This window comes from Rhinoraja longicauda, chromosome 14 (assembly GCF_053455715.1).
Source record: "Rhinoraja longicauda isolate Sanriku21f chromosome 14, sRhiLon1.1, whole genome shotgun sequence".
Lineage (NCBI taxonomy): Eukaryota > Metazoa > Chordata > Chondrichthyes > Rajiformes > Arhynchobatidae > Rhinoraja > Rhinoraja longicauda.
In genome coordinates, this window is record NC_135966.1 from 30688077 (window position 1) to 30712152 (window position 24076).

At 43.5% G+C, this 24076-nt stretch overlaps 1 protein-coding gene across 1 annotated transcript in view; it reads right to left on the bottom strand.

The window, feature by feature from the left end:
* The window catches only part of LOC144600112 (uncharacterized), a 96163-nt gene that overhangs the window by 69564 nt on the left and 2523 nt on the right, over window positions 1–24076 (bottom strand). The window contains exon 2 of the mRNA XM_078411536.1: window positions 15284–15562. Coding sequence (XP_078267662.1) covers window positions 15284–15562 — 279 coding nt within the window. The remainder of the gene's footprint in view (window positions 1–15283; window positions 15563–24076) is intronic.

Genomic DNA, 24076 nt, shown 5'->3' on the forward strand with positions numbered 1-24076 from the left:
TACGAGTCCCAAAACTGCTCACAATCCTCCAAATGCGGTATGATCAATGCCTTATAAAGCCTCAGCATTACAACCCTGCTTTTATATTCTATTCCTCTTGAAATTAATGCTAACATTGCATTTGCTTTCCATTTTACCAATTCAACCTGCAAATTTACCTTTTAGGAATCCTGCACCAGCACTCCCAAGTCTCTTTGCATCTCCGATTTCTGAATTCTCTACCCATTTCTTTCCCCATCATCTTTATTCCCACTACCAAAGTGCTTGACCGCACACTTTGCTACGCTACATTCCAGCTGCCACTTGTTTGCCCATTTTCTCAACCTGTACAAATCCTTCTGCACACTCCCTGCTTCATCTACACTATCTGCCCCTCCACCTATCTTTGTATCACCTACAAACTTGACCACAAAGTCATCAATTCCATCTTCCAAATCTATAATATACACTGTGAAATGTTATGGACCCAACGCCGACCTCATTTTTTCCCATTGGAACCTAATCAGATGTACAGCACTTTGGTCAACGTGGGTTGTTTTTAAATGTGCTATACAAATAAAATTGACTTGACTTGACTTGACTCTGCGGAACACGATTAGAACACTACCGGCAGACAACCACTGACTCCCCTTTGTCTATTCTGCTATTTACTTCCTTGAAGAATTCCAACAGATTTGTCAGGCAAGATTTCCCCTTCACAAAACTATGCAGACATCACCCTATTTTACCATGTGCTACCATGCACTTGGAAACTTCATCCTAAATAATGGACTCTAAAATCTTACCAACCACTGAAGTCAGGCCAACCGGCATATAGTTTCCCCTCTTTTGCCTTCCTGAATCTTGGAATAACACTTGCAATTTTCCAGTCATCTGGGGTCACTTCTGACTCTAATGATTCCCGAAAGCTCACTACTAGTGCCTCGTCGGTCTCAAAAGCTACATCTTTCAGAATCCTGGGGTGCAGTCCACCTGGTCCAGGTGATTTGACCACCTTCAGTCCTTTCTGTGACCCAAGCACCTTCTCCTTTATAATAGCAACTCTACTAATTTCTGCTTCCTGGCAATTTTTAATTTCAGCCATGTTGCTGGTGTCTTCCACTATGAAGACATGCAAAAAACGTATTCAATTTATCCGCCATTTCTTTACTCCCCGTTACTACCTCCATTCAGCATCATTGTCCAATAGTCCAATATCCACTCTTGCCCCTCTTTTACTTTTTATGTATCTGAAGAAACTTTTATAGAGTCATAGAGTCATGCAACATGGAAACAGGCCCTATAGTAGTACCTGCCTCAAATATGTGCTCGTTCCACATCGAAAATGTGTCTAGATTTTAACTTTTGTGACCCATCTCTGGTATCTACTTGAAATTTGGCATAGATTTAGATTAAAAAATAATTCAGAAGGAATTCATAACTCGTCAGTGCAAAAAGTTGTACACTAATTAATTAAGCTAATTAGAAAAAGTCACAGCACTCCAGCTGTGCACTCCACTCAACAGCACTCCAGCTCGACCCAGGGTCCAGCCACGGGCTTCGTCGACCCAGGCTCCATCGACCCAGGCTCCGTCAGCCGCTGGCTCTGTCGATCAGTGAGACCCCGCTCTGACCTGCTCCGGTCCCGGCTTCTCCACAGCTTTCCGGGAACTCAGAGAGAGAATTCTGAACACGCATGACCAAAATATTTTAAACATTGGTTTAATTCCAGATACACAGCTGTTACTAATTGTTTACTGTGTCGAGGAAACTAAAACTTGCCAGGTTAGTTGGTCAGGCACATCACAAAGCAGACATTTCTTCATCCAAGCAGATTTCTACTTTATCATAGATTCTTGATCAGTGAATATATTCAAGGACAAGATTAGATTGATAGCACCTAAGGTTTAGGAACTGAAAGAGATTTTAAATACAGCATGAGGCACGGTACTAGTAAATGGCAGAGCAGACTGAGAGAACAATATAGACCCTTCAGCTTATTTGTGACAGTATCCCTGATGTTTATACTCTAAAGTTATATCTAAAGTAAACTTAAATTAGAAACGTAAACACTATAAGAAAACATTACACCAGCATATAATTCTTAAGGATGGCTCTTAAAAGAAGTTTGTTGATATCATTTCTCCGCGGCTTTCCGGGAGCTCAGAGAGAGAATTCTGAACATGCACTGCAGGGTTTTGCCAGGATTTACTCCAGGACTTTGACCCATCAACAGTGAAGGAACAGCGACACGTGGGCTCCCTGCCAAGCTAGCCTGAAACAAAACGCGTGATTGGTGAATTGGCGTCTGATTCAATGACAAACGTGCTTTGATTGGACAATTACTACTCGGAAAATTGACAAGATTTGAGGTTTTCTCCATATTTTTTTAACATGTGCAGGTTTTGTTCTTGATAAGTTTCAGATATAATTTCTATAATATTTTTACACATTATGTTATAAATACAGGTAGATATGGGATGTGGGTCACGACATGAAATGAAAAGGCACCTTGACCCACGGTCTAATACCTACCACATATGTAAAAAAGTTACCCCTCAGGTTCCTATTAAGTCTTTCCTCCTCACCTTAAATCTATGTCCTCTGGTTCTCGATTCCGCTACTCTGGGCAAAAGACTGCATTTACTCGATCTTGTACACCTTGTTCATGATTTTGTACACCTCTATAAGATCATCCCTTACCCTCCTGCAGTCCAAGCCTGCTCAACCTCTCCATATAGCTCAGACTCTCAAGTCCTGGCAACATCCTCGTATATTTTCTCTTAACCCTTTCCAAATTAACAACATCTTTCTTGTAACAGGGTGACCAAAACTGAACACAATACTCTAAATGTAGCCTTGCCATTGTCTTATACAACTGTAACATGACCTCTCAACCTCTACACTCAATACTTTGACTGATGAAAACTAATGTTCGGAAAGCTTTTTTTACCACCCTATCTACCTGTGATGCCATTTTCAAGGAACTATGTACCTGCACTCCTAGATCCCTCTGCTCTACAACTCCCCATTCACTGTGTAGGTCCTGCCCCTATCAGACGCCCCAAAATGCAGCACCTCACATTTCTCTGTATTAAATTATATTAACCATTCCTCAGCCCACCTGCCCAACCGATTAAGATCATGTTGCAATTTTTGATATAATTTTCACTATCTGCAATACAACCCACTTTAGTGTCATCTGCAAACTTGCTAATCATGCCTTGTGTGTTCTCATCCTAATTATTGACATAGATGACAAACAGCAATGTTTTGGACCTAGGTAGCTGACAGAATAGCCTCCACAGTTAGGAGTTTAAGTTGTACAAAAGGGAAGTATATTGGTTTGTCATAGAGTTATACAGTATGGAAACAGGACCTTCGGCCCAATGTCAATATTGACCTAGATGTTTATCTGATCTAGTCCCATTTCCCTGTGCTCGGCCCCTTCTGTCTGAACCTTTCCTGTCATGTACCTATCCAAATGTCTTTTAAACATTGCATTGTACTCGCCTCAATGACAAATAATCCAGGGGAATAAACATCCCAATCTATCCAGCATCGCCTTATAACTCCAGCCCATCCAATCCTAGTAACATCCACCTGAGTTTGTTCTGCACCCTTTTCAGCTTAATAACATACTTCTTATTGCTGGATGAGCAGAACTCTACACAATACAGAAAATGTGGTCTCACCAATGACTTACAGTGCATTCAGAATGTATTCACTATTTCCACATTTTGTTACGTTACAGCCTTATTTTAAAATGGATTAAATTCTTTTTTTTTTATCATCAATCTACACACAATACCCCATAATAAAAAAGTGAAAACAGGTGCTCAGAAATTTTTGCAAAGTAATTAAAAAGAAATAACTGAAATATCACATTTATATAAGTATTCGGACCCTTTACTCAGTAGTTTGTTGAGGCACCTTTGGCAGCGATTACAGCCTCAAATCTTCTTGGGTATGACGCTACAAGCTTGGCACACCTGTATTTGGGTAAGTTCTCCCATTCTTCTCTGCAGATCCTCTCAACCTCTGTCAGGTTGGATGGGGAGCGTCGATGCACAGATATTTTCAGGTCCCTCCAGAGATGTTCGATTGGGTTCAAGTCCGGGTTCTGGCTGGGCCACTCAAGGACATTCACAAACTTGTCATGAAACCACTCCTGCATTGTCCTGGCTGTGTGCTTAGGGTCATTGTCCTGTTGCAAGGTGAACCTCCGCCCCAGTCTGAGGTCCAGAACGCTCTGGAGCAGGTTTTCATCAAGGATCTCTCTGTATTTTGCTCCGTTGATCTTTCCCTCGATCCTGACTAGTCTCCCAATTCCTGCTGCTGAAAAACATCCCCACAGCATGATGCTGCCACCACCATGCTTCACCGTATGTATGGTATTGGCCAGGTGATGAGACGTGACGCTTGGCATTCAGGCCAAAGAGTTCAATCTTGGTTTCGTCAGACCAGAAAATCTTGTTTCTCATGGTCTGAAAGTCCTTTAGGTGCCTTTTGGAAAACTCCAAGCGGGCTGTCATGTGCCTTTTCCTGAGGAGTGGCTTCCGTCTGGCACTCTACCATAAAGGCCTGATTGGTGGAGTGCTGCAGATATAGTTGTCCTTCTGGAAGGTTCTCCCATCTTCACAGAGGAACTCTGGAGCTCTGTCAGAGTGACCATCGGGTTCTTGGTCACCTCCCTGATGAAGGCCCTTCTCCCCTGATTGCTCAGTTTGGCCGGGAGGCCAGCTTCATGAAGAGCCCTGGTGGTTCTAAAGTTCTTCCGTTTAAGAATGACGGAGGCCACTGTGCTCTTCGGGACAGAAATGCTGCAGAAATTGTTTTATACCCTTCCCCAGATCTGTGTCTCGACACAATCCTGTCTCGGAGGTCTATGGACAAATCCTTCGTCTTCATGGCTTGGTTTTTGCTCTGACATGCACTGTCAACTGTGGGACCTTGTATAGACAGGTGTGTGCCTTTCCAAATCAAGTCCAATCCATTTTGTTTACCACTGGTGGGCTCCAATCAAGTTGTAGAAACATCTCAAGGATAATCCATGGAAACCGGATGAACCTAAGCTTAATTTTGAGTGTCATAGCAAAGGTATGACAAAGGTATACTTATGTAAATGTGATATTTCAGTTATTTCTTTTTAATTACTTTACAAAAATTTCTAAACACCTGTTTTTTCTTTTTTATTACAGGGTATTGTGTGTAGATTGATGATTTAATTTTTTTTTTAATCCATTTTAAAATAAGGCTGTAACGTAACAAAATGTGGAAAAAGTGAAGGGGTCTGAATACTGTCTGAATGCACTGTATATAGTAATATAATGTCCTGTACTCATTGCTCTGATCGATGATAGCATATGCGTCAAACATTGTCTTAATTGCGTTGCCACTTTTAGAGAACTTAATAGGGTTTTGTAAAAATGTAGAACAAAAAAGGCCACGAGTGTACAGTGAAAGATAAAATTCTTGAAAACTGACCTAGAGTATAGAGGAACAGAGTGGGAAAGGAAACAGTGCGGAGCCAAGAAATAAAGACAAACAGAGGTGGCAGAAAAAGTTATCAGTTGAAAGAAAATTGAAAGTTAGTAAAATCGATCAACAATTGAAAACAATATGTTAACAGAAATAAAATCTGAAAACTAGAGGCCCTAATTGGAAAGGATGTAGGTGACGTTATAAACATGACTTTTGCCAAATTGTGGTTACCATATAACATTTTCATAAGGGATGAAGAGAAAGTAGTTCATTTTATTAAGTACAAAATTGAGATGCTTGAATGTCAGAGAACAGCTGTTCCAGATTGAAAGGACTTGATTAATCAATAAAATAAATAAATATGTGGGTAGTTTAAAGTTTGTGATAAATAGCGAAATAAGAGACTTCTTTAAAAACCCACAAGCCGCAGAGACGAAACACTGTGTTTGCTTGATCAGTTTGTTGCTAATCCAACAAAGAAAAAAACATTAGATTTGATCATGGCTGAGGAAGCAAGAAATGAGCAGTAGATAGATGAAGGAATGGGCGACGTTTCAGGTCGAGACCCTTCTTCAGACTCAGTCTGAAGAAGGGTCTCAACCCGAAACATCGGCCATTCCTTCTCTCCTGAGATGCTGCCTGACCTGCTGAGTTACTCCAGCATTTTGTGAATAAATACCTTCGATTTGTACCAGCATCTGCAGTTATTTTCTTACAGTAGATAGATGAATATATCTTGGCAGTCACTGATCTAAGATTTATTGAAAATGTTAAATGCAAAACCTGAGCCCAAGATAACAATTGTCCGGATGAAAAGTAGACAATTTCAGTTGGAAGACAAATAAAATAGCTTAAATTAATTTTGTAGAAAAGGAAAAATAAACAGTGGACACGCAATTACAGGTGAAAATAAAAGCGGATAAATAACAGCTTGGGTATTTATTTAGGTTAAAATGTGTATGAATTACAGAAAAGGTCATTACAGGTGAAAACTATGACAGAGGTAAAAGTGCAAGAAACAACGCTGAACAGAGAGCACAGGGTCCAGCTGAGATGATGAAAAAATTATACCACCAGAAGAAATAGTAAAAGGAAAGCCTAGTGGTATGACAGCAATAAAAGAAAGAACATATATATTCAGAATGCATTAGACTTAACAAATGAAAGCGAGCACAGGACTGTTTAAGAGTAGAGGTAATAACTATAATTTCCAAACATTTTCAGAAACAGTACTCTGCTAATGTCCTTGCTTGATGAAACTTGAGTGCTTTGGAATGTTTTCCTGTGTAAAAGACACAATTTAAATTCAAGTCTTTCTCTTGGAAGACTTCCTCAAAATAAAAATAGAGGGTCTACAATAATGCAGAAAATTATACATAAATTATTTACATCTTAGTTGCAATTTCCAATGTAAAAAAAGTTCATACATTCGTAGAAACATGAAATAATTACAGGCAATTAACATCAGCTTATAAAAGACATCCAAATTATTTGAATGGAAATAAATTGGATTTGAGAATTATACTTCAAAGATTTGTTCGGAAGTCACCTTTATTTTTCATTCGTGGAGTGGAGCACATAAACAGGTGGAATAATGCTGAAGTTTGCTGATGGGATCAAATTGCAGAGAATCGTACAGTGAATCAAATAGTTGGCAGCTGTAACTCAATGCCGATATATGATGTTATTCACCTTGAGAAAGAAAACTGGATGGAAGTATATCCTAAATAAAATACACTAATAGAACAAAGTTTCCAAAGGTTTGCTGGGTCTAGAGCATAATTGTGAAAGTATGGGTCGAAAAGGCATGTAAAATATAGAAATTTGGAATTATTTATGCTGACTTACAGTATAAAGCAAAGGCACAGTGTAATCAGTTGGATGGTTCCAGCTTTTAAACGGCACATTACTGGAATAGCATCAGAACCATAAAAAAGTACAAAGAAGGTTCAGTAGAACGATACTAAGAATTAAAATTGCTGTGGTCTAAAAAATGCTCAAAATGGAGTTTCAAAATGGAACAAGTAAACTTAATGGAGAGCTGGGGGAATCTCATAAATTTTAATACCCCTTAACAGGCTGCATAGTGAACAACTGTTTTCACTGAAATTGGTAAATTAATAACAGGAATTCATAGACACAGAAGTCTGGAAAGGTTTCAACAACCTTTAATCATACAAAAGGTTAATGAGAACATGGTGATTATTGAGGCAGAGTCATTAGCATAATCTAGTGAAGAATTTATTAAAGTTCACCATAGTCTTTTAGTTTAATATGCCCTCCATTTGCGAGCACATCACTATGTCTTTTTTTATTCATCTCAGGTAATCATAAAACCTTTAATCCTTCTGGAATGTGCTTAATGCTTGTGGAGCCACTCACTGCCAATTGTGCAGTGAGAGAGCAGGATTAGATCACAGATATCAGCACATTAATGGGGGTCAGAGTCCAAATGCCATGCTCAAATTTCTCCTGCTTTCAGTACAATATCCAGATAGAAGAGGTAAATGTTGGCAATAACGTCAAAGGCCCTTTTCTAATGCCACACACCAATAAAATCTAATTATAGCAATCATCATTCAAGAACATGTGAAAATAAGAGCAAGAGTAAGCAGCCTGCCCTGCCTTCAAATATGATCATAGCTAGTCTGCCCCAGGCCACAATTCCTTTTCTATGCCAATTCCACATAGCTCTCAATTCTCCATTCTTTCAAAAATGTATCTATCTCCTCCTTCAAGACCTCCAGCAAACTGCCACAATCTTCTAGGGCTAAAAAATCCAGATTTTCACAATGTCTGCAAAAAGATTTATGCACCTTAGTTTTACAGAATCATCCCCTCATCTTGTAACTATGTCTACTCATTTGAGCTTCTTCTATTAATGGATACTAGACCAAATAGACCCGTTGGGCCCAAACCACTCCTGCATTGCTGCAGCACCCTCTCCTCCTCCACTCCCCCCTCCACTCTCCCCCCACTCCCTCCTCCTCTCTCCCCCCTCCCTCCCTCCCCTCTCCCCCTCCCTCCCTCCCCTCCTCCCTCCCTCCCCTCCTCCCTCTCCCCCTCCCTCTCCCCTAGGGTTGCCTCTCCTCCGTTGGTGCAACACCCTCTCCTCCCCTACTCCCTCTTCCCCCACTCCCCCCCACTCCCCCCCACTCCCCCTCTCCTCCCCCCTTCCTCCACTCCTCCCCCCTTCCTCCACTCCTCCCCCCTCCTCCCTCCCCCTCCCTCACTCCCCCCTCCCTCACGGGAGCAACCCGCGGTTGTCGTAGCAACCCGCCACCCGGCCGCCATTGGTGGGGGGTGGAAAGAGTCCAGTCCCGACCCGGTGCGGGGATGTTCAGTGGTAGAAAGCGGTGCTGCCACTGACAGTGTCCCACTGTTGCTGTGCCACTGGACTCTGAGCGGCATGGGGAAAGCACTGAGCTGGCCGGGGAGAGGTGGGGGTACGGGGGAGCCGAGGGCAGGTCCAGCGACAAGCCCAGGCCTCGGCCTCCATCTCCACCAACACCCAGCCTCACAGCTGCTGCTACTGCCTTTCCCCGTGGCCCACCTCAGGCTCACGGTTACCCGGTCACGTCCAGGCCCAGGCTCCAGCTGCTTCACCCAGCACCAGGCCTGGCACTACCACCCGCAAGAGACAGGCGGCCGAGCCCTGCTCAACGGGCCCCAACTGCACAGGAGCAGACACGTTTGTTCTGCGCACGCGCGGATGCGGCGCCCATCTTACGTAACAGATCAACGGAGCCCCAACTGCGCATGTGCATTATTTTAAACTTTAAAATGTGAATAACTTAAAAAATATAACAATAAAACTTCTTCCATAGGACCACGGGATGATGGTGAGTAAGGTGAGTAAGGTTGTAAGGTGAGTAAGGTTGGCCTAAAATTGTCGCGCTATCGTGTACCGTTTTGGCTGTAGTTCAGGAACAAGCGAACAAACGAGAGTTTTAATATATAGATATCTTAACATTTACCCTTAGAACATTATATGTTTCAATTAGATCACGCCTCAGTCTTGTTCTTTAGCCACCTTTGCCCAATTACCTTCTTAATAAAAAACACATTACAAAATATTAGGTGTGGGAAGGAACTGCAGATGCTGGTTTAAACCGAGGATATTGCACCTATTTCTCCCATCCCCTTCCACCCACATTCCTTAACCCAGCTTCACTATTTACAACTTTGCATCCCTTTTGTCTCAAACCTTCCGCATTTTCATCTCTGGCCTTTGTCCAAACATTTGTATGTCAAAACATTACACCTCATCTGTATGCACCTATAAACCTGCCAGAATTTGTCCTGCCCTTTCAGGTTTCTCCCCACACCCCACTCCCCACACCCCTCCCCACAATCAGTCTTAAGAAGGGTCCCGACCTGAAACATTACGTATCCATGTTATCCAGAGATGACGACTGACCCACTGAGTTACTCCAGCATTTTGTTGTTTTTCGTAAACCAGCATCTGCAGTTCCTTGTTTCTACACTTTAAAAACAAACAATGGAAGCCCAAACATCACTCCTACCAGCATCTCCAAGTTCATTCCCTTCTCTTGGCTTCCCAAAGACAGTGTGGTGAAGCTTTACAGATACAGTGCCCTCCATAATGTTTGGGACAAAGACCCATCATTTATTTATTTGCCTCTGTACTCCACAATTTGAGATTCGTAATAGAAAAAAATGACATGTGGTTAAAGTGCACATTGTCAGATTTTAATAACGGGTATTTTTATACATTTTGGTTTCACCATGTAGAAATTACAGCAGTGGTTATACATAGTCCTCCCATTTCAGGGCACCATAATGTTTGGGACACAGCAATGTCATGTAAATGAAAGTAGTCATGTTTAGTATTTTGTTGCATATCATATCATATCATATCATATATATACAGCGCGGAAACAGGCCTTTTCGGCCCACCAAGTCCGCGCCGCCCAGCGATCCCCGCACACTAACACTATTAACACTATCCTACACACACTAGGGACAATTTTTACATTTACCCAGCCAATTAACCTACATACCTGTACGTCTTTGGAGTAATGACCGCTTGAAGTCTGCGATTCTTGGACATCACCAGTTGCTGGGTGTCTTCTCTGGTGATGCTCTGCCAGGCCTGTATTGCAGCCATCTTTAGCTTATGCTTGTTTTGGGGCTAGTCCCATTCAGTTTTCTCTTCAGCATATAAAAGGCATGCTCAATTGGGTTCAGATCGGGTGATTGACTTGGCCACTCAGGAATTGACCATTTTTTAGCTTTGAAAATCTCCTTTGTTGCTTTAGCAGTTTGTTTGAGATCATTGTCTTGCTGTAGAATGAACCGCCGGCCAATGAGTTTTGAGAAATTTGTTTGAACTTGAGCAGATCGGATATGTCTATACACTTCAGAATTCATTATGCTACTACCATCAGCAGTTGTATCATCAATGAAGATAAGTGAGCTAGTACCTTCAGCAGCCATACATGCCCAGGCCATAACACCCCCACCACCGTGTTTCACGGATGAGGTGGTATGCTTTGGATCTTGGGCAGTTCCTTCTCTCCTTCATACTTTGCTCCTGCCATCACTCTGATATAAGTTAATCTTCATCTCATCTGTCCACAAGACCTTTTTCCAGAACTGTGGTTGCTCTTTTAAGTACTTCTTGGCAAACTGTAACCTGGCCATCCTATTTTTGCGCCTAACCAGTGGTTTGCAACCAGCAGCGTAGCCTCTGTATTTCTGTTCATGAAGTCTTCTGCGGACAGTGGTAATTGATAAATCCACACCTGACTCCTGAAGAATTTTTCTGATGTGTTGGACAGGTGTTTGGGGATTTTTCTTTATTTCAGAGAGAATTTTTCTGTCATCAGCTGTGGAGGTCTTCCTTGGCCTATCAGTCCCTTTGCGATTAGTAAGCTCACCAATGCACTCTTTCTTCTTAATGATGTTCCAAACAGTTGATTTTGGTAAGCCTAAGGTTTGGCTGATGTCTCCAATAGTTTTATTCTTGTTTCTCAGACTCATATTGGCTTCTTTGACTTTCATTGGCACAACTTTGGTCCTCATGTTGATAAACAGCAATAAAAGTTTCCAAAGGTGATGGAAAGACTGGAGGAAAGACTTGGAGCTGAGAGCTCTCTTATACCTGCATTAAGGAAGCATTTTAACACACCTGAGCAATTACAAACACCTGTGAACCCATGTGTCCCAAACATTATGGTGCCCTGAAATGTGGGGACTATGTATAAACACAGCTGTAATTTCTACATGGTGAAACCAAAATGTATAAAAAATGGCCTTTAATAAAATCTGACAATGTGCAGATGTGATTTTAATATCAATAATCTGATGTGATTTTTTCTATTACAAATCTCAAATTGTGGAGTACAGAGGCAAATAAATAAATGATGAGTCTTTGTCCCAAACATTATGGAGGGCACTGTACATCTGACAACAAAGGTGCTATATCAAGAAAGGAACTAATGATAATGAGACTAAAAAGTGATTTAAAAACAACTGAGGGTCTGAAAGGAGAGAAGAAATTGGCAAAAATTTAAAGCGGGTAAATTACAAACCACATAAAGCACATAACATGAGCAACTAAATCTGACCATTTGTACTAAGTTTGGCCTGATTGTATTTATGTATAGTATTATCTGATTTGACTGGATAGCATGCAACAAAAGTTTTTAACTGTAGTCAGTAAACATGACAATAATAAACATAAACTGTAGTGCATGACAGTGAATGTACTAGTTTAGATACCTGGGGATGGGTGGGGGACAGGGGACGGAAATGATTCCTCAGCGATTAGTGGTTATGGTGATGGATTGGGGTGAAGTCAGGATTTGATTTATACATCATGGTGTGAAATTTGACTTATTATATTTGGTAACCAAGGCCAACACAGGTTAACAATTGGAAGAATGATACATGCAGAAGAAAAGGGAGTGTAGAGGGATTTTACAAGGTAAGAAGTTAAAAAGCAGGTAGGAGAATATTAGAATATGCCGTCTGGAAGTGGAGACAGAACAATTAGAAGTTTCAACGTGGCTTGTGAGAGGGGTATGGGTGAGTAAAGTAGAAGTGTGGGTGGAGAGAGGATTAAAAAAAACAAATACTCAACAGAATAGAAACAGTGCAAAATTAAATTCAGAACAGCAAACTATATTCAGGTTAAAGCAATTTTTTATTCCGGTTGTCACATTCTAACAGAAAATTGGTTTGACAATAACAATTCTTCTGAACCAGAGAAGGCCTTTGACAACAAAACATCCTCTCACTTCAAGTGCACAAAGAAACATTGAAAAGTACAGGAATCTCGTGAAACTACAGATATTTTGGATGTTACAGACATAAAGAGGGGTATGGAAAGTAGTGGTGTTTCAGTATGATATAAACACAACTAATGGCTAATGTTTTAGCTTTATAATTGCTACTTTTTAAAAACAAAAGAGGCAGTTTCTTAAAAAGCCAGAACAAATGTAAAACTCATTTGTCAGGAAGTGCATGTCTTAGAGATGGATGGTTGTATTCCACATCTCAAATTACAGGGAACAACAAATAAGCAAATAAAGATTTCCTAATCCGTGCTTCAGAGTCATACAGCACCGAAACATGCCCTTCAGTCCAACTTGCCCCAGCCAACCAAAGTGCCCCATCTACACTAGTCCTTCAGTCTCCTATTAAATATTTCTCCTGTCACCTTAAACCTGTATCCTCTGGCTCTTGATTCCCCTACTGTGGGTAAAAGACTCTGTGCATCTACCCATCTATTCCCTATGATCTTATATATTTCATCCTCCTGCGCTACAAGGAATAAAGTCTTAGCTTGCTCAATCTCTCCCTATAGCCCAGGTCCTCAAGTCCTGGCAACATCCTCATAAATCTTTTCTGAACTTTTCCCAGCTTAAATCTTCACTGTAGCAGGGTGACCAAAGCTGAACACAATACACCAAATGTGGCCTCAACAACGTCTTGTACAACTGTAACATAACATCCCAACTGACAGATAAAGGCCAATGTGCCAAAGCCTCCTTGATCAACCTATCTACCTGTGACTCCACTTTCAAGAAACTATGTTCTTGAACTCTGCTCCCCAGAGCCCTGCCATTTACTGTGAAGGCCCTGCCCGTGTTTCGTTTCTCAAAATGCAACATCTCACACTTATCTGTATTAAACACTATTAATCATTCCCCAGTCCACTTGCCCAACTGATCAAGGTTTTGCTACCACCCATAGCAAACGTACTAATCCTACAGTGGTGCAAATTTACTAATCCTGCAAACGTACTAATCCTGCCTTGTACATTTTCATCTAAATCGTTGATATAACCCCAGAGACAGCAGTGGGCCCAGCTCCAATTCTTGAGGAATCCCAATACTCACCGACCTCCAATTCAAATAGCAAACTTTCACCATCATCCCTGCTCCCTTCCGTGAAGCCAATTTTCTATCCAGTGAGCTAGCTCTCCCTTGATCTCATGCGATCTAACCTTTCCAGAGCTGCGTGCCACGAGGAACCTTATCAAATGCTTGCTTCGTGCTATTTATTTATATTTCGTTTTAAATAAACCCCTATCAGCACAATCTATGTTTAGGTCATTGTCTCGCTAACCATGAAAGAGGAGAGAGGCTCCCGCCGCGTTCAACAACTCGACGCCACCAATGCAAATTCACAGTAGATCAGGACAATTCTGGAAATTCACTCAGAAGACGTCAAATTTGTCAAGTCAAGTCAAGTCAATTTTATTTGTATAGCACATTTAAAAACAACCCACGTTGACCAAAGTGCTGTACATCTGATTAGGTACTAAGGAAAAAATGAAACAGTTCACAGCGCCTCCTCAATGAGCCTCAAACGCTAGGGAGTAGAAAAAGGGTTTGAGCCTGGGCTTAAAGGAGTCGATGGAGGGGGCAGTTCTGATGGGGAGAGGGATGCTGTTCCACAGTCTAGGAGCTGCAACCGCAAAATTTGGGCAACCGCCGACCCCGCTGGGCTGCTAATTATTTCAAGAGAGCCAGTCTCTCATTTTGATGATTGTTCCCCCATCATCATTTCTGAATATAGCCCACAATGAGGAAACGGAGCAGCACCCACGCCCTTTGAAACAGAGATCAAACGACAACGAAACCTTAGTCATGTTATTATTTTAAATCACGGTTAAACAGACCCAATCGTTCAGAGACGTTTACAATTTTAAATGTCCGCCGATAACATTATAATACGGACTGCAAGATTCCATAATCAAAGCGTATCAGATTTCAGTTTGCTCATTCCTGGAAATAATTACCATTTCGCAACCCAATGGAAACGGTTCACAAGTAAAGTTTCCAAAGAATTTAAAAATATTTTATTAATACATTATTTTGAGAACCAACTCAATAAAGATATCTGCCGCGGTGTTTGGGGTGTTTTTTGTTCAAAATCAAACGTTTTCCCTAATCTGTTGTACTTATTCACAAAATGCTGGAGTAACTCAGCAGGTCAGGCAGCATCTCAGGAGAGAAGGAATGGGCGACGTTTTGGGTCGAGACCCTTCTTCAGACTGAGTCTCCTTCTTCAGGCTGAGTTACTCCAGCATTTTGTGAATAAATCCCTAATCTGTTGTGTGGGTGGTTCAGTGGAGCTTGGACAGGACGGCTTCCCAATATCTGCCTGATTCTAATCATGTTTCAGTAGAGATCAGCCAACGTTGGGGCAATATGAAAAGGGGGGGATTCCGAGAGTTCGCGGAATATTTAATGTTGTGTCCATCCCCCCCGGCTTCCCATTAATTTAACAATCCCGCAAACACTGCTCAAACGGGAAGGAAGCAGCTGCCCTCTTGCCCCCTTACCTGGCCGTGGTGCAGGTCGCGTCCTTGCGGGGTATCTCCCGGGCTGAAGTAGAGCCTGGTGCTGGCCAGCGTCTGCCGGCGGCTGCGGTCCTCCCACAAGAGCTGGAGCTCGGCGATGCACTCGGGCTCATGGGGCTGGCATCTGACAAAGAGGAACTGGCCGAGCTTGGCCGTCAACGTCCTCGGCGCCACGTCCTGGCCGGAGGAGCCCGACACCAGCACGCTGAAAGCCCTGTAGAAGGTGTACGGTCCGTGGGAACCGCAGGGAGAACCGACCCACTGGAGGGGAGGGAAGAGCGAGAGAGACAAAGAGGCAAAGCCATTAATGACAGAGAATTCCTGAAACAAAACACTTTGTATCAAACTTCACCGCTTCCCCCCTCTGAAGCTCCTCTCAGCCCTCAGCCCACCACACAGCTAGCTAGCTCCCTCTGCAATCCCAAAGTTTTTGCTCAAACTTTCTCTCCCCTCAAGTAAACCGACAAAAAAAAAGAAAAAAAAAAAGACTTTGAATCTTTCTGTGGGTGATTTTTGTTTACCTCGATTTTGATCGGCTCCATATCTCCTCCAGCAGCAGTCGGCTGAGCAGCTAGGTCCTGGCAGCTGCGCGCCTCGCGATTTTAATGTTTTAAAGAAACAATAAAGCGAGGGAAGAAATAAAAGGGGAAAGTATCAAAGAAAAACCGGTCAGCAACTTTATGGTGGCGGACAAAGGGGAACAAAGAGCAAAGGATAACGAGCCAACGCGGAAACAGTCTCTTGATTTTCAAACTCAGCAAATCCGTCCATACCAATGCATAAATAATAACTGATTATTATTAAATACTTTCCCACCCCCCCCCCCCCCCAACCCTCTTCATGCATTTGCACGCATGGAATTCTCAAGTAAACCGACAAAAAAAATTCCACTGCCAAAACTTAAACTGCGTTGTTGCTGTTGTTTTACTTTCCAAAACTAAACTTTAATTTTTTTTTTACCCAGCTGCAAGGATGGAAGAAGGCTTGACGTCACTGGGATGATTGAGTGGGAAGGAGTTTCCAGCCGGCAACCTGGGATCGGGAAGGGAACTCCCTGCAATGAAAGTGTTGTCACTTGGATCCGACAGTGATTTTATCCGCAACTAGAGATCTGCCAACCAAGCAGAGACAATGTGGGAACGTTGCGGTTATATCATCTTCATGGGATTGTTCCAAGGGAATTGCTAGTCCCCCGAGAGAAAGGGGAGCTACTGAGGAGATTCCTGGACTGTCATATTCAGTACACGGTCTCTACGCATAGAAATGGTGGAAAGCGGGCACTGCTAACGCCCAGAATTCCCATCTTCTTCTAAAACAATCTCTCGGGATCGAGGGTAACTTTCTTCCACTCTGGTTTTACATGTTCCCATGAGACCAATGTGGGACCATCAGTCTGCCAAAGGCAGGGCAGGAGGTCGCGGATTGGGGAGGGGGAGTAGTTAGAGAGGTGGTCCACTGTTTACTGGGGGCTTCCGTGTACATAGTCTTGAGGTTGCCAACATCATCCCTAATGCTCCTTCCCCACCTTCAGCACTCGTGACTCAAGGGCCACGAGGGATTTTCCATGTTTTCCATGGAAACTTTGAACATATCCTGGAATGTTTTTCTTTGTTACTTTTGTAATATCTTCCCGTGACAGTGTTTATAATAGAGTTCTACTCTCTCAGTAGAATGTAAAGGAGAGGATTTTGGAACAGGAATATCATCTTCGTGAATAAAGTCATTAAAAATAAATGTATACCAGGGGATTGGGTATTGGAATAAAATCCTCCAAAGACGTACAGGTATGTAGGTTAACTGGCTGGGTAAATGTAAAAATTGTCCCTAGTGGGTGTAGGATAGTGTTAATGTACGGGGATCACTGGGCGGCACGGACTTGGAGGGCCGAAAAGGCCTGTTTCCGGCTGTATATATATGATATGATATGATATGATATGATAAAACAGTCACCAAGCAGTTGGGATTGTGAATATGATTTTTGATGGGAAATCTGGGATAAGTAGGGCAGTGCAAGAGGAGACATTAAACAATGGATTGAGCTTTAAAGGACTTTGAATAGAAATCTAAGATGCCAGCAAATTGCTCAATAGTGGCATTCCATGTGTCCACCACCCTCTGTGTGAAAAAGTTGCCGCTCAGGTTTCTATTGGATTTTTCTATTCTAGACATGGGCCTATGTCTTCTGGTTCTTGAATCCCCTACTCTGGGTTAAAGACTCTCTGCACCCTCCCTATATATTCCTCTCATGATTTTATGCACCTCTTTCAGTTCACCCCTCAGCCTCCTGTGCTCCAAGGAATAAAGTCCAAGCCTGCCTAACCTCTTCCTGTATATAGCCTAGGGCCTCAAGTCCTGGCAATGTCCTCATAAATCTCCAATTCACTCTTTTCATCTTAAGACATTTTGATACAAGTTCAATATTTCTTTAAAGATTTAGTCAAATATTATTATGTTGTATTGAATGTTCAGCAGTAGATTTTTGTTGATTTGAAAGTTTTATTTTTTAATAAACCTTCTCTGATAATTATAGTCTCTCATGCCATCTGATAAACTGTTTATTCATCTATTAGACAAAAGACTGAATAATATATGTGAACATTTTTTTTGTAGGAGGTGAGGATTTCCCAACAGGTGTGGTCCCTGATGTTCAGGAAAAATATGATTGGGAGATGTGCTAAAATTATAGCTGCATTATTAAACTGCCTTACACTTTATCAGTTATAATTTGACTTGTGTTGAACATAATTTATCAACATTAAAGGAGCTAAGTGCTTTTCTGGCAGCATCTTTGCTCCAAAACCTTTATAAACTGTGAAAATTCTCCACAGTCTCTCCTACTCATTTATTGACAAAAACAAATATTATCCAATGCATCACAAAGTATGCAGGAATTGCAACTTGCACAATATAGCCCTTTTTAAACAACATCCGGAACCATTTTGCGAGGGTACAAAAGACACTGCTACCCTGCTTTGTTCTAGCCCGCAGAATGTTGAATCATGATAGTGTTCTTGGTGCTCCAAACCCAACCCTCACACATATATCAGGTGATGTGCAAGTTCCAGTGATAACACTGTTGGTGATGCTGTTTATCATTGATTGAGAGTAGTTGGTGATATTGAATGTGATCTGATTTTTGTAGATAATACATACCTGGGTAATTTTCTCCTTTGTTGGATAGACGCAGGTATTGGAATTCTGCTGGAAGAGCTTGACTAGACATATAACGAGCACTGAAGAGCTTTCAGCTGGATTTTGTCAAGACTTGCAACCTTTGCTGAATTCAGTGATTTTTGTCATTTCTTAATACCATTTGGAGTGAATCATGTGGCTGAAAATTTAACATCTGTGATGTGAGATCCTAAAAGGCTGTGATAGATTATCCACTTGGCATGGTATTTATTCACAAAATGCTGAAGTAACTCAGCAGGTCAGGCAGCATCTCAGGAGAGAAGGAATGGATGACGTTTCGGGTCGAGACCCTTCTTCAAACTGATGTCAGGGGGCGGGACAAAGGAAGGATATAGGTGGAGACAGCAAGATAGAGGGAGAACTGGGAAGGGGAAGAGAGGGACAGAGGAACTACCTAAAGTTGGAGAAGTCAATGTTCATACCGCTGGGCTGCAAGCTGCCCAGGTAAAATATGAGGTGCTGTTCCTCCAATTTCCGGTGGGCCTCACTATGGCACAGGAGGAGGCCCATGACAGAAATGTCAGACTGGGAGTGGGAGTTGAAGTGATCAGCCACCGGGAGATCAGGTTGGTTAAGGCGGACTGAGCGAAGGTGTTGAGCGAAGCGATCGCCGAGCCTGCATTTGGTTTCGCCGATGTAAAGAAGTTGACATCTAGAGCAGCGGATACAATAGATGAGGTTGGAGGAGGTGCAGGTGAACCTCTGTCTCACCTGGAAAGACTGTTTGGGTCCTTGGATGGAGTTGAGGAGGGAGGTAAAGGGACAGGTGTTGCATCTCCTGCGGTTGCAGGGGAAAGTGCCCGGGGATGGGGTGGTTTGGGAAGGAAAGGACGAGTGGACCAGGGAGTTACGGAGGGAATGGTCTCTGTGGAATGCAGAAAGGGGAGGGGATGGGAAGTTGTAGCCAGTAATGGGGTCCCGTTGTAGGTGACGGAAATGTTGGAGGATGATTTGTTGGCTGATGGGGTGGAAGGTGAGAACGAGGGGGATTCTGTCCTTGTTACGAATGGGGGGAGGGGGAGCAAGAGCAGAGCTGTGGGATATAGAAGAGGTCCTAGTGAGAGCCTCATCTATAATGGAAGAGGGGAAGCCCCGTTTCCTGAAGAATGAGGACATCTCTGACGCCCTAGTGTGAAACACCTCATCCCGGGCGCAGATGCGGTGTAGACGGAGGAATTGGGAGTAGGGGATAGACTTTTTGCAGGAGACAGGGTGGGAAGAAGGGTAGTCCAAATAGCAATGCGAGTCAGCGGGTTTATAGTAGATGTCAGTCACTAGTCTGTCTCCTGTGATGGAGATGGTAAGGTCCAGAAACGGTATGGAGATGTCGGAGATAGTCTAAGTATATTTAAGAGCAGGATGGAAATTGGTAGTGAAGTGTAAGAAGTCAGTGAGTTCTGCATGGGTACAAGAGGTAGCACCAATGCAGTCGTCGATGTTGCGGAGGTTGAGTTCGGGTATGGGGCCAGCGTACGTCTGGAACAGGGATTGTTCGACATACCCGACAAAGAGGCAGGCGTAGCTAGGGCCCATGCGAGTGCCCATAGCTACGCATCTGGTTTGGAGGAAGTGGGAGGAGTCAAAGGAGAGGTTGTTATGGGTAAGAACCAGCTCTGCTAGGCGGAGGAGAGTGTTAGTAGATGGGGATTGGCTGGTTCTACGGTCGAGGAAGAAACGGAGGGCTTCGAGACCATCCTTGTGGGGGATGGAAGTGTAGAGTGACTGGACATCCATGGTAAAGATGAGGGAGTGGGGGCCTGGAAACCGGAAGTTGTTTATCCACTCAGCAGTTCTGGCTGAAGACATCTAAAAATGTTTCAGAAGATACTCACAAAAAGCTGGAGTAACAGCGGGGCAGACAGCATCTCTGGAGAAAAGGAATAGGTGACGTTTTGGGTCGAGACCCTTCAGACTGAGAGTCAGGGAAATGAGAGATATAGACGGTGATGTAGAGAGATGTAGAACAAATGAATGAAAGATATGCAAAAAAAGTAACAATAATAAAGGAAACAGGCCATTGTTAGATGAGAACAAATACAGACAATGTGACTCAACAAGACGACTTTGAAGCTGGTTTATTTTTTGCGTGCAAATGCTGAGCTCCCTACATCTTTAGAAGAGGGGTATTTGTCGTTCCTCCTTTTTCTTTAATTAACCATTCACCAAAATTATCGGACCTTTTAATAGAGGAAAGTATTTTACAAATGTAAATTGTTATGGTCAGGTGCAATTTATTGCACCCTGGTTGTAAATGCAATGGAGTGTTACATAAAGACGTATTTTTCAGCTGGGGAATCAGGAGCTCAATACTTCATTGAAATAATTCATATAATAGTGAGAAAAGACATGAATTGATAGTCTAACTTTCTAAGTTATATCGGCTATGCTTGTAAAATCCAGTATGCAGAAAATTATCAGAAAAGAACGACAAATTGTAATATGTCCCACAGCAACAACATTAAAATGGTCGACTTGTGCCAGGAGAACATAAACCATTGCTAAAAGATCCTTTACATTCTATCTTTACAAATACATCAATCAGATCAATTTCCTGCATTGTTTAGTTAATATTTTTATTTTGCTCTGGTGCTCGCTATCTATCTATATATTACTAAACCTCCCATCTTTTTTGTTCCCGTTTGTTTATCCCGTTTGTTTGTGTCTATTGACACCATTTGTGCCGTTTGTTTGTGTCCGTTGACACGATAGCGTGACAATTTTAGGCCCACCTTACTCACCATTGTCCTGGAATGTGCGGGAGGAAGTTACGTTCAAATTGGTGTTATATTTTTAAAGTTATTTACATTTTTAGATTTAGTTTTAGAGATACAGCACGGAAACAGGCCCTTCGGCCCACCGAGTCCGCACCGCCCAGCGATCACCGCACATTAACACTATCCTACACACACTAGGGACAATTTTTACATTTACCCAGTCAATTAACCTACATACCTGTATGTCTTTGGAGTGTGGGAGGAAACCGAAGATCTCGGAGAAAACCCACGCAGGTCACGGGGAGAACGTACAAACTCCGTACAGACGGCGCCCGTAGTCAGGATCGAACCTGAGTCTCTGGCGCTGCATTCGCTGTAAGGCAGCAACTCTACCGCTGCGCCACTGTGCTGCCCCGTAAATTAAAAAAATAATTTGTCCATTTTATCTTGGCCGTCAGCCGCATTGGACGTCACAATAGGACCCGCCCAAGTGACGGGAGTAGCGGCCAATGAGGGGTGGGTGGCCTCTCCCTTTTCCACCTACCCTGCCCTTCAGCCGCGTTCTAAGTCACAATGGGACCCACCCGAGTGACGGGAGTGGCGGCTAAGGGGGAGCTGCTGAGCTGTCCAGCTGAAACTTTAGTAAATGCGCTTCCCTCCTTCGCAATATTCTACCTATCTAAATGAATTTATTGAAAATTAACAAATGTGGAATATCTGATACAACGGGATCGGGATAATTGAGTAAAGCAGTCGAACCCCAAATAAAGTAATTATATTATATTCGTCTTTAACTTATCGCCAGCAAAACGGGACCAACTAATTCGTCTTTTGCAAATTTCGCCAGCTGACATTAAGTGCAAAGGTGGGGAATATCTGTGTTTTAAAAAGACACAATATGGCTGGAGTATCTCAGGGGGTTAGGCAGGGGCTCTGGGGAACATGCACCGGTGACGATTCGGGTCTGGAGCGTGTAGGCACATATATTTGTTGGTGTATTAAAGTCTGCGTGTGACGATGCCTTTAACGGGGAGGTGGCGGTGACGCGGCCTGCACGGTGAGGGAGCCCGACCAGACCCGACCCCCGCACCAGATCGGGCTCAACCCCCCAGACATCGGGCCACAGGCAAGGGGGTGAACAACAACGTGGCCGGCTGCTAACAGGGACTGGACGTGAGCTCCTGTCTGCCGTGACGGAGGCCCGCAGTCCCTGACAAAAGGGGTGGGTTTATTGGAGGTTTTAATGGTTGCCATGGTTGCCATGATGACCCCCCTCCTCCCCGGGCTATTACTATAGTACAAGTTTACTTAATTTGCTATATTGTCCCTCCTGGACAGTGTTTTACATTAATAATAATAATAATAATGCATTTTATTTATATAGCGCTTTTCATATACTCAAAGACGCTTTACAGAGATTTTGAGAACATAGGGAAATTAATAAATAGATAAATAAGTAAATAAATAAATGAACAGAGAAAGGAGACAGAAGGTGAGGTGACCTTCAGTGGTTGAAGGCAGTACTGAACAGGTGAGACTTCAGTGATGTTTTGAATGTGGTGAGTGTGGAGGAGTCTCTAACGGTTTGGGGTAGTGAGTTCCATAGGGTGGGAGCAGCGATGGAGAAAGCCCTGTCCCCCCAGGATCTGAGTTTGGTCCGGATGTGGGGGGATAGGAGATTGGCAGCGGCAGAGCGGAGGGTGCAGGTGGGAGTGTGCCTGTGGAGGAGGTCGGTCAGGTAGGATGGGGCCAGGTTATGGAGGGCTTTGTATGTTATGAGGAGGATTTTGTACTGGATTCTCTGGGGGATGGGGAGCCAGTGGAGTTTATAAAGGACGGGGGTGATATGGTCACGGATCGAGGTGTGTGTGAGTAGACGGGCAGCGGAGTTTTGAATGTATTGAAGTTTATTGATGATTTTTGAGGGTGCGCCATAGAGGAGGCTGACATTAGGGTCAGTGGCAACCTGTGGTACCCGCCCCTCATCCCGACTGTTTTGTGGTCGCTATTTATCTACTTATCTACACACTTTTCGTCTTCGTGTGTGAGCCTGGGCAATCGGACTGTTTGTCAAGGAGCATGTCAAAACTGTGAAGGCATCACAGTGGCACAGAAACTTGCCCTCTTCAAATGCCCTACCCCTCTCAATGTCTAGCAAGTTTTGTGAATTGAGGCATACATGAACCAAGGCTCAGAGGGGGGCGGGACCCGCCCGAGTGATGGGAGTGGCGGCCAATTTGGGGGGGGTGCTCACGATGGCCACCGGGGCGGGACTCCCCATAGTGACGGGAGTGGCGGCCAATGAGGGGGGGGGGCTCACGATGGCCACCGGGGCGGGACCCCCCATAGTGACGGGAGTGGCGGCCAATGAGGGAGGGGGGAGCCCACGAGCTGAAACTTTAATAAATGCGCCCCCCGCCGGGAGGACCGGTGCCCGTCCAGACGTGCCCTGCGCCTGACCTTCCGTGATGCAACGCGGTGGCAGAGGGTCAAACAAGATGCCCGTCGCCTCCGAGCTGTGTTTTCGACGTCACAATGGGAGAAGGTCCGCGCATGCGCAGTTATGGCCCATTGATCTAATACAGATGCTCCCCGACTTACGATGCTTCAACTTACGATATTTCAACTTACAATATTTTGACTTTGCAATGGTGCAAACGGCAGCGACCTGTAACGAGCCGCAGCTCGTTTCAGGCCACGTGATCTAATACAGATGCTCCCCGACTTACCATGCTTCGACTTACGATATTTCGAAGGGGGGAGGAGGGGATAAGGGGGGTTGAGGGGGGATGTAGTGGGTGAGTGGGGGGAGGGGGGGATAAGGGGGGTTGAGGGGGGATGGAGTGGGTGATGCGCGGGTGAGGGGGGA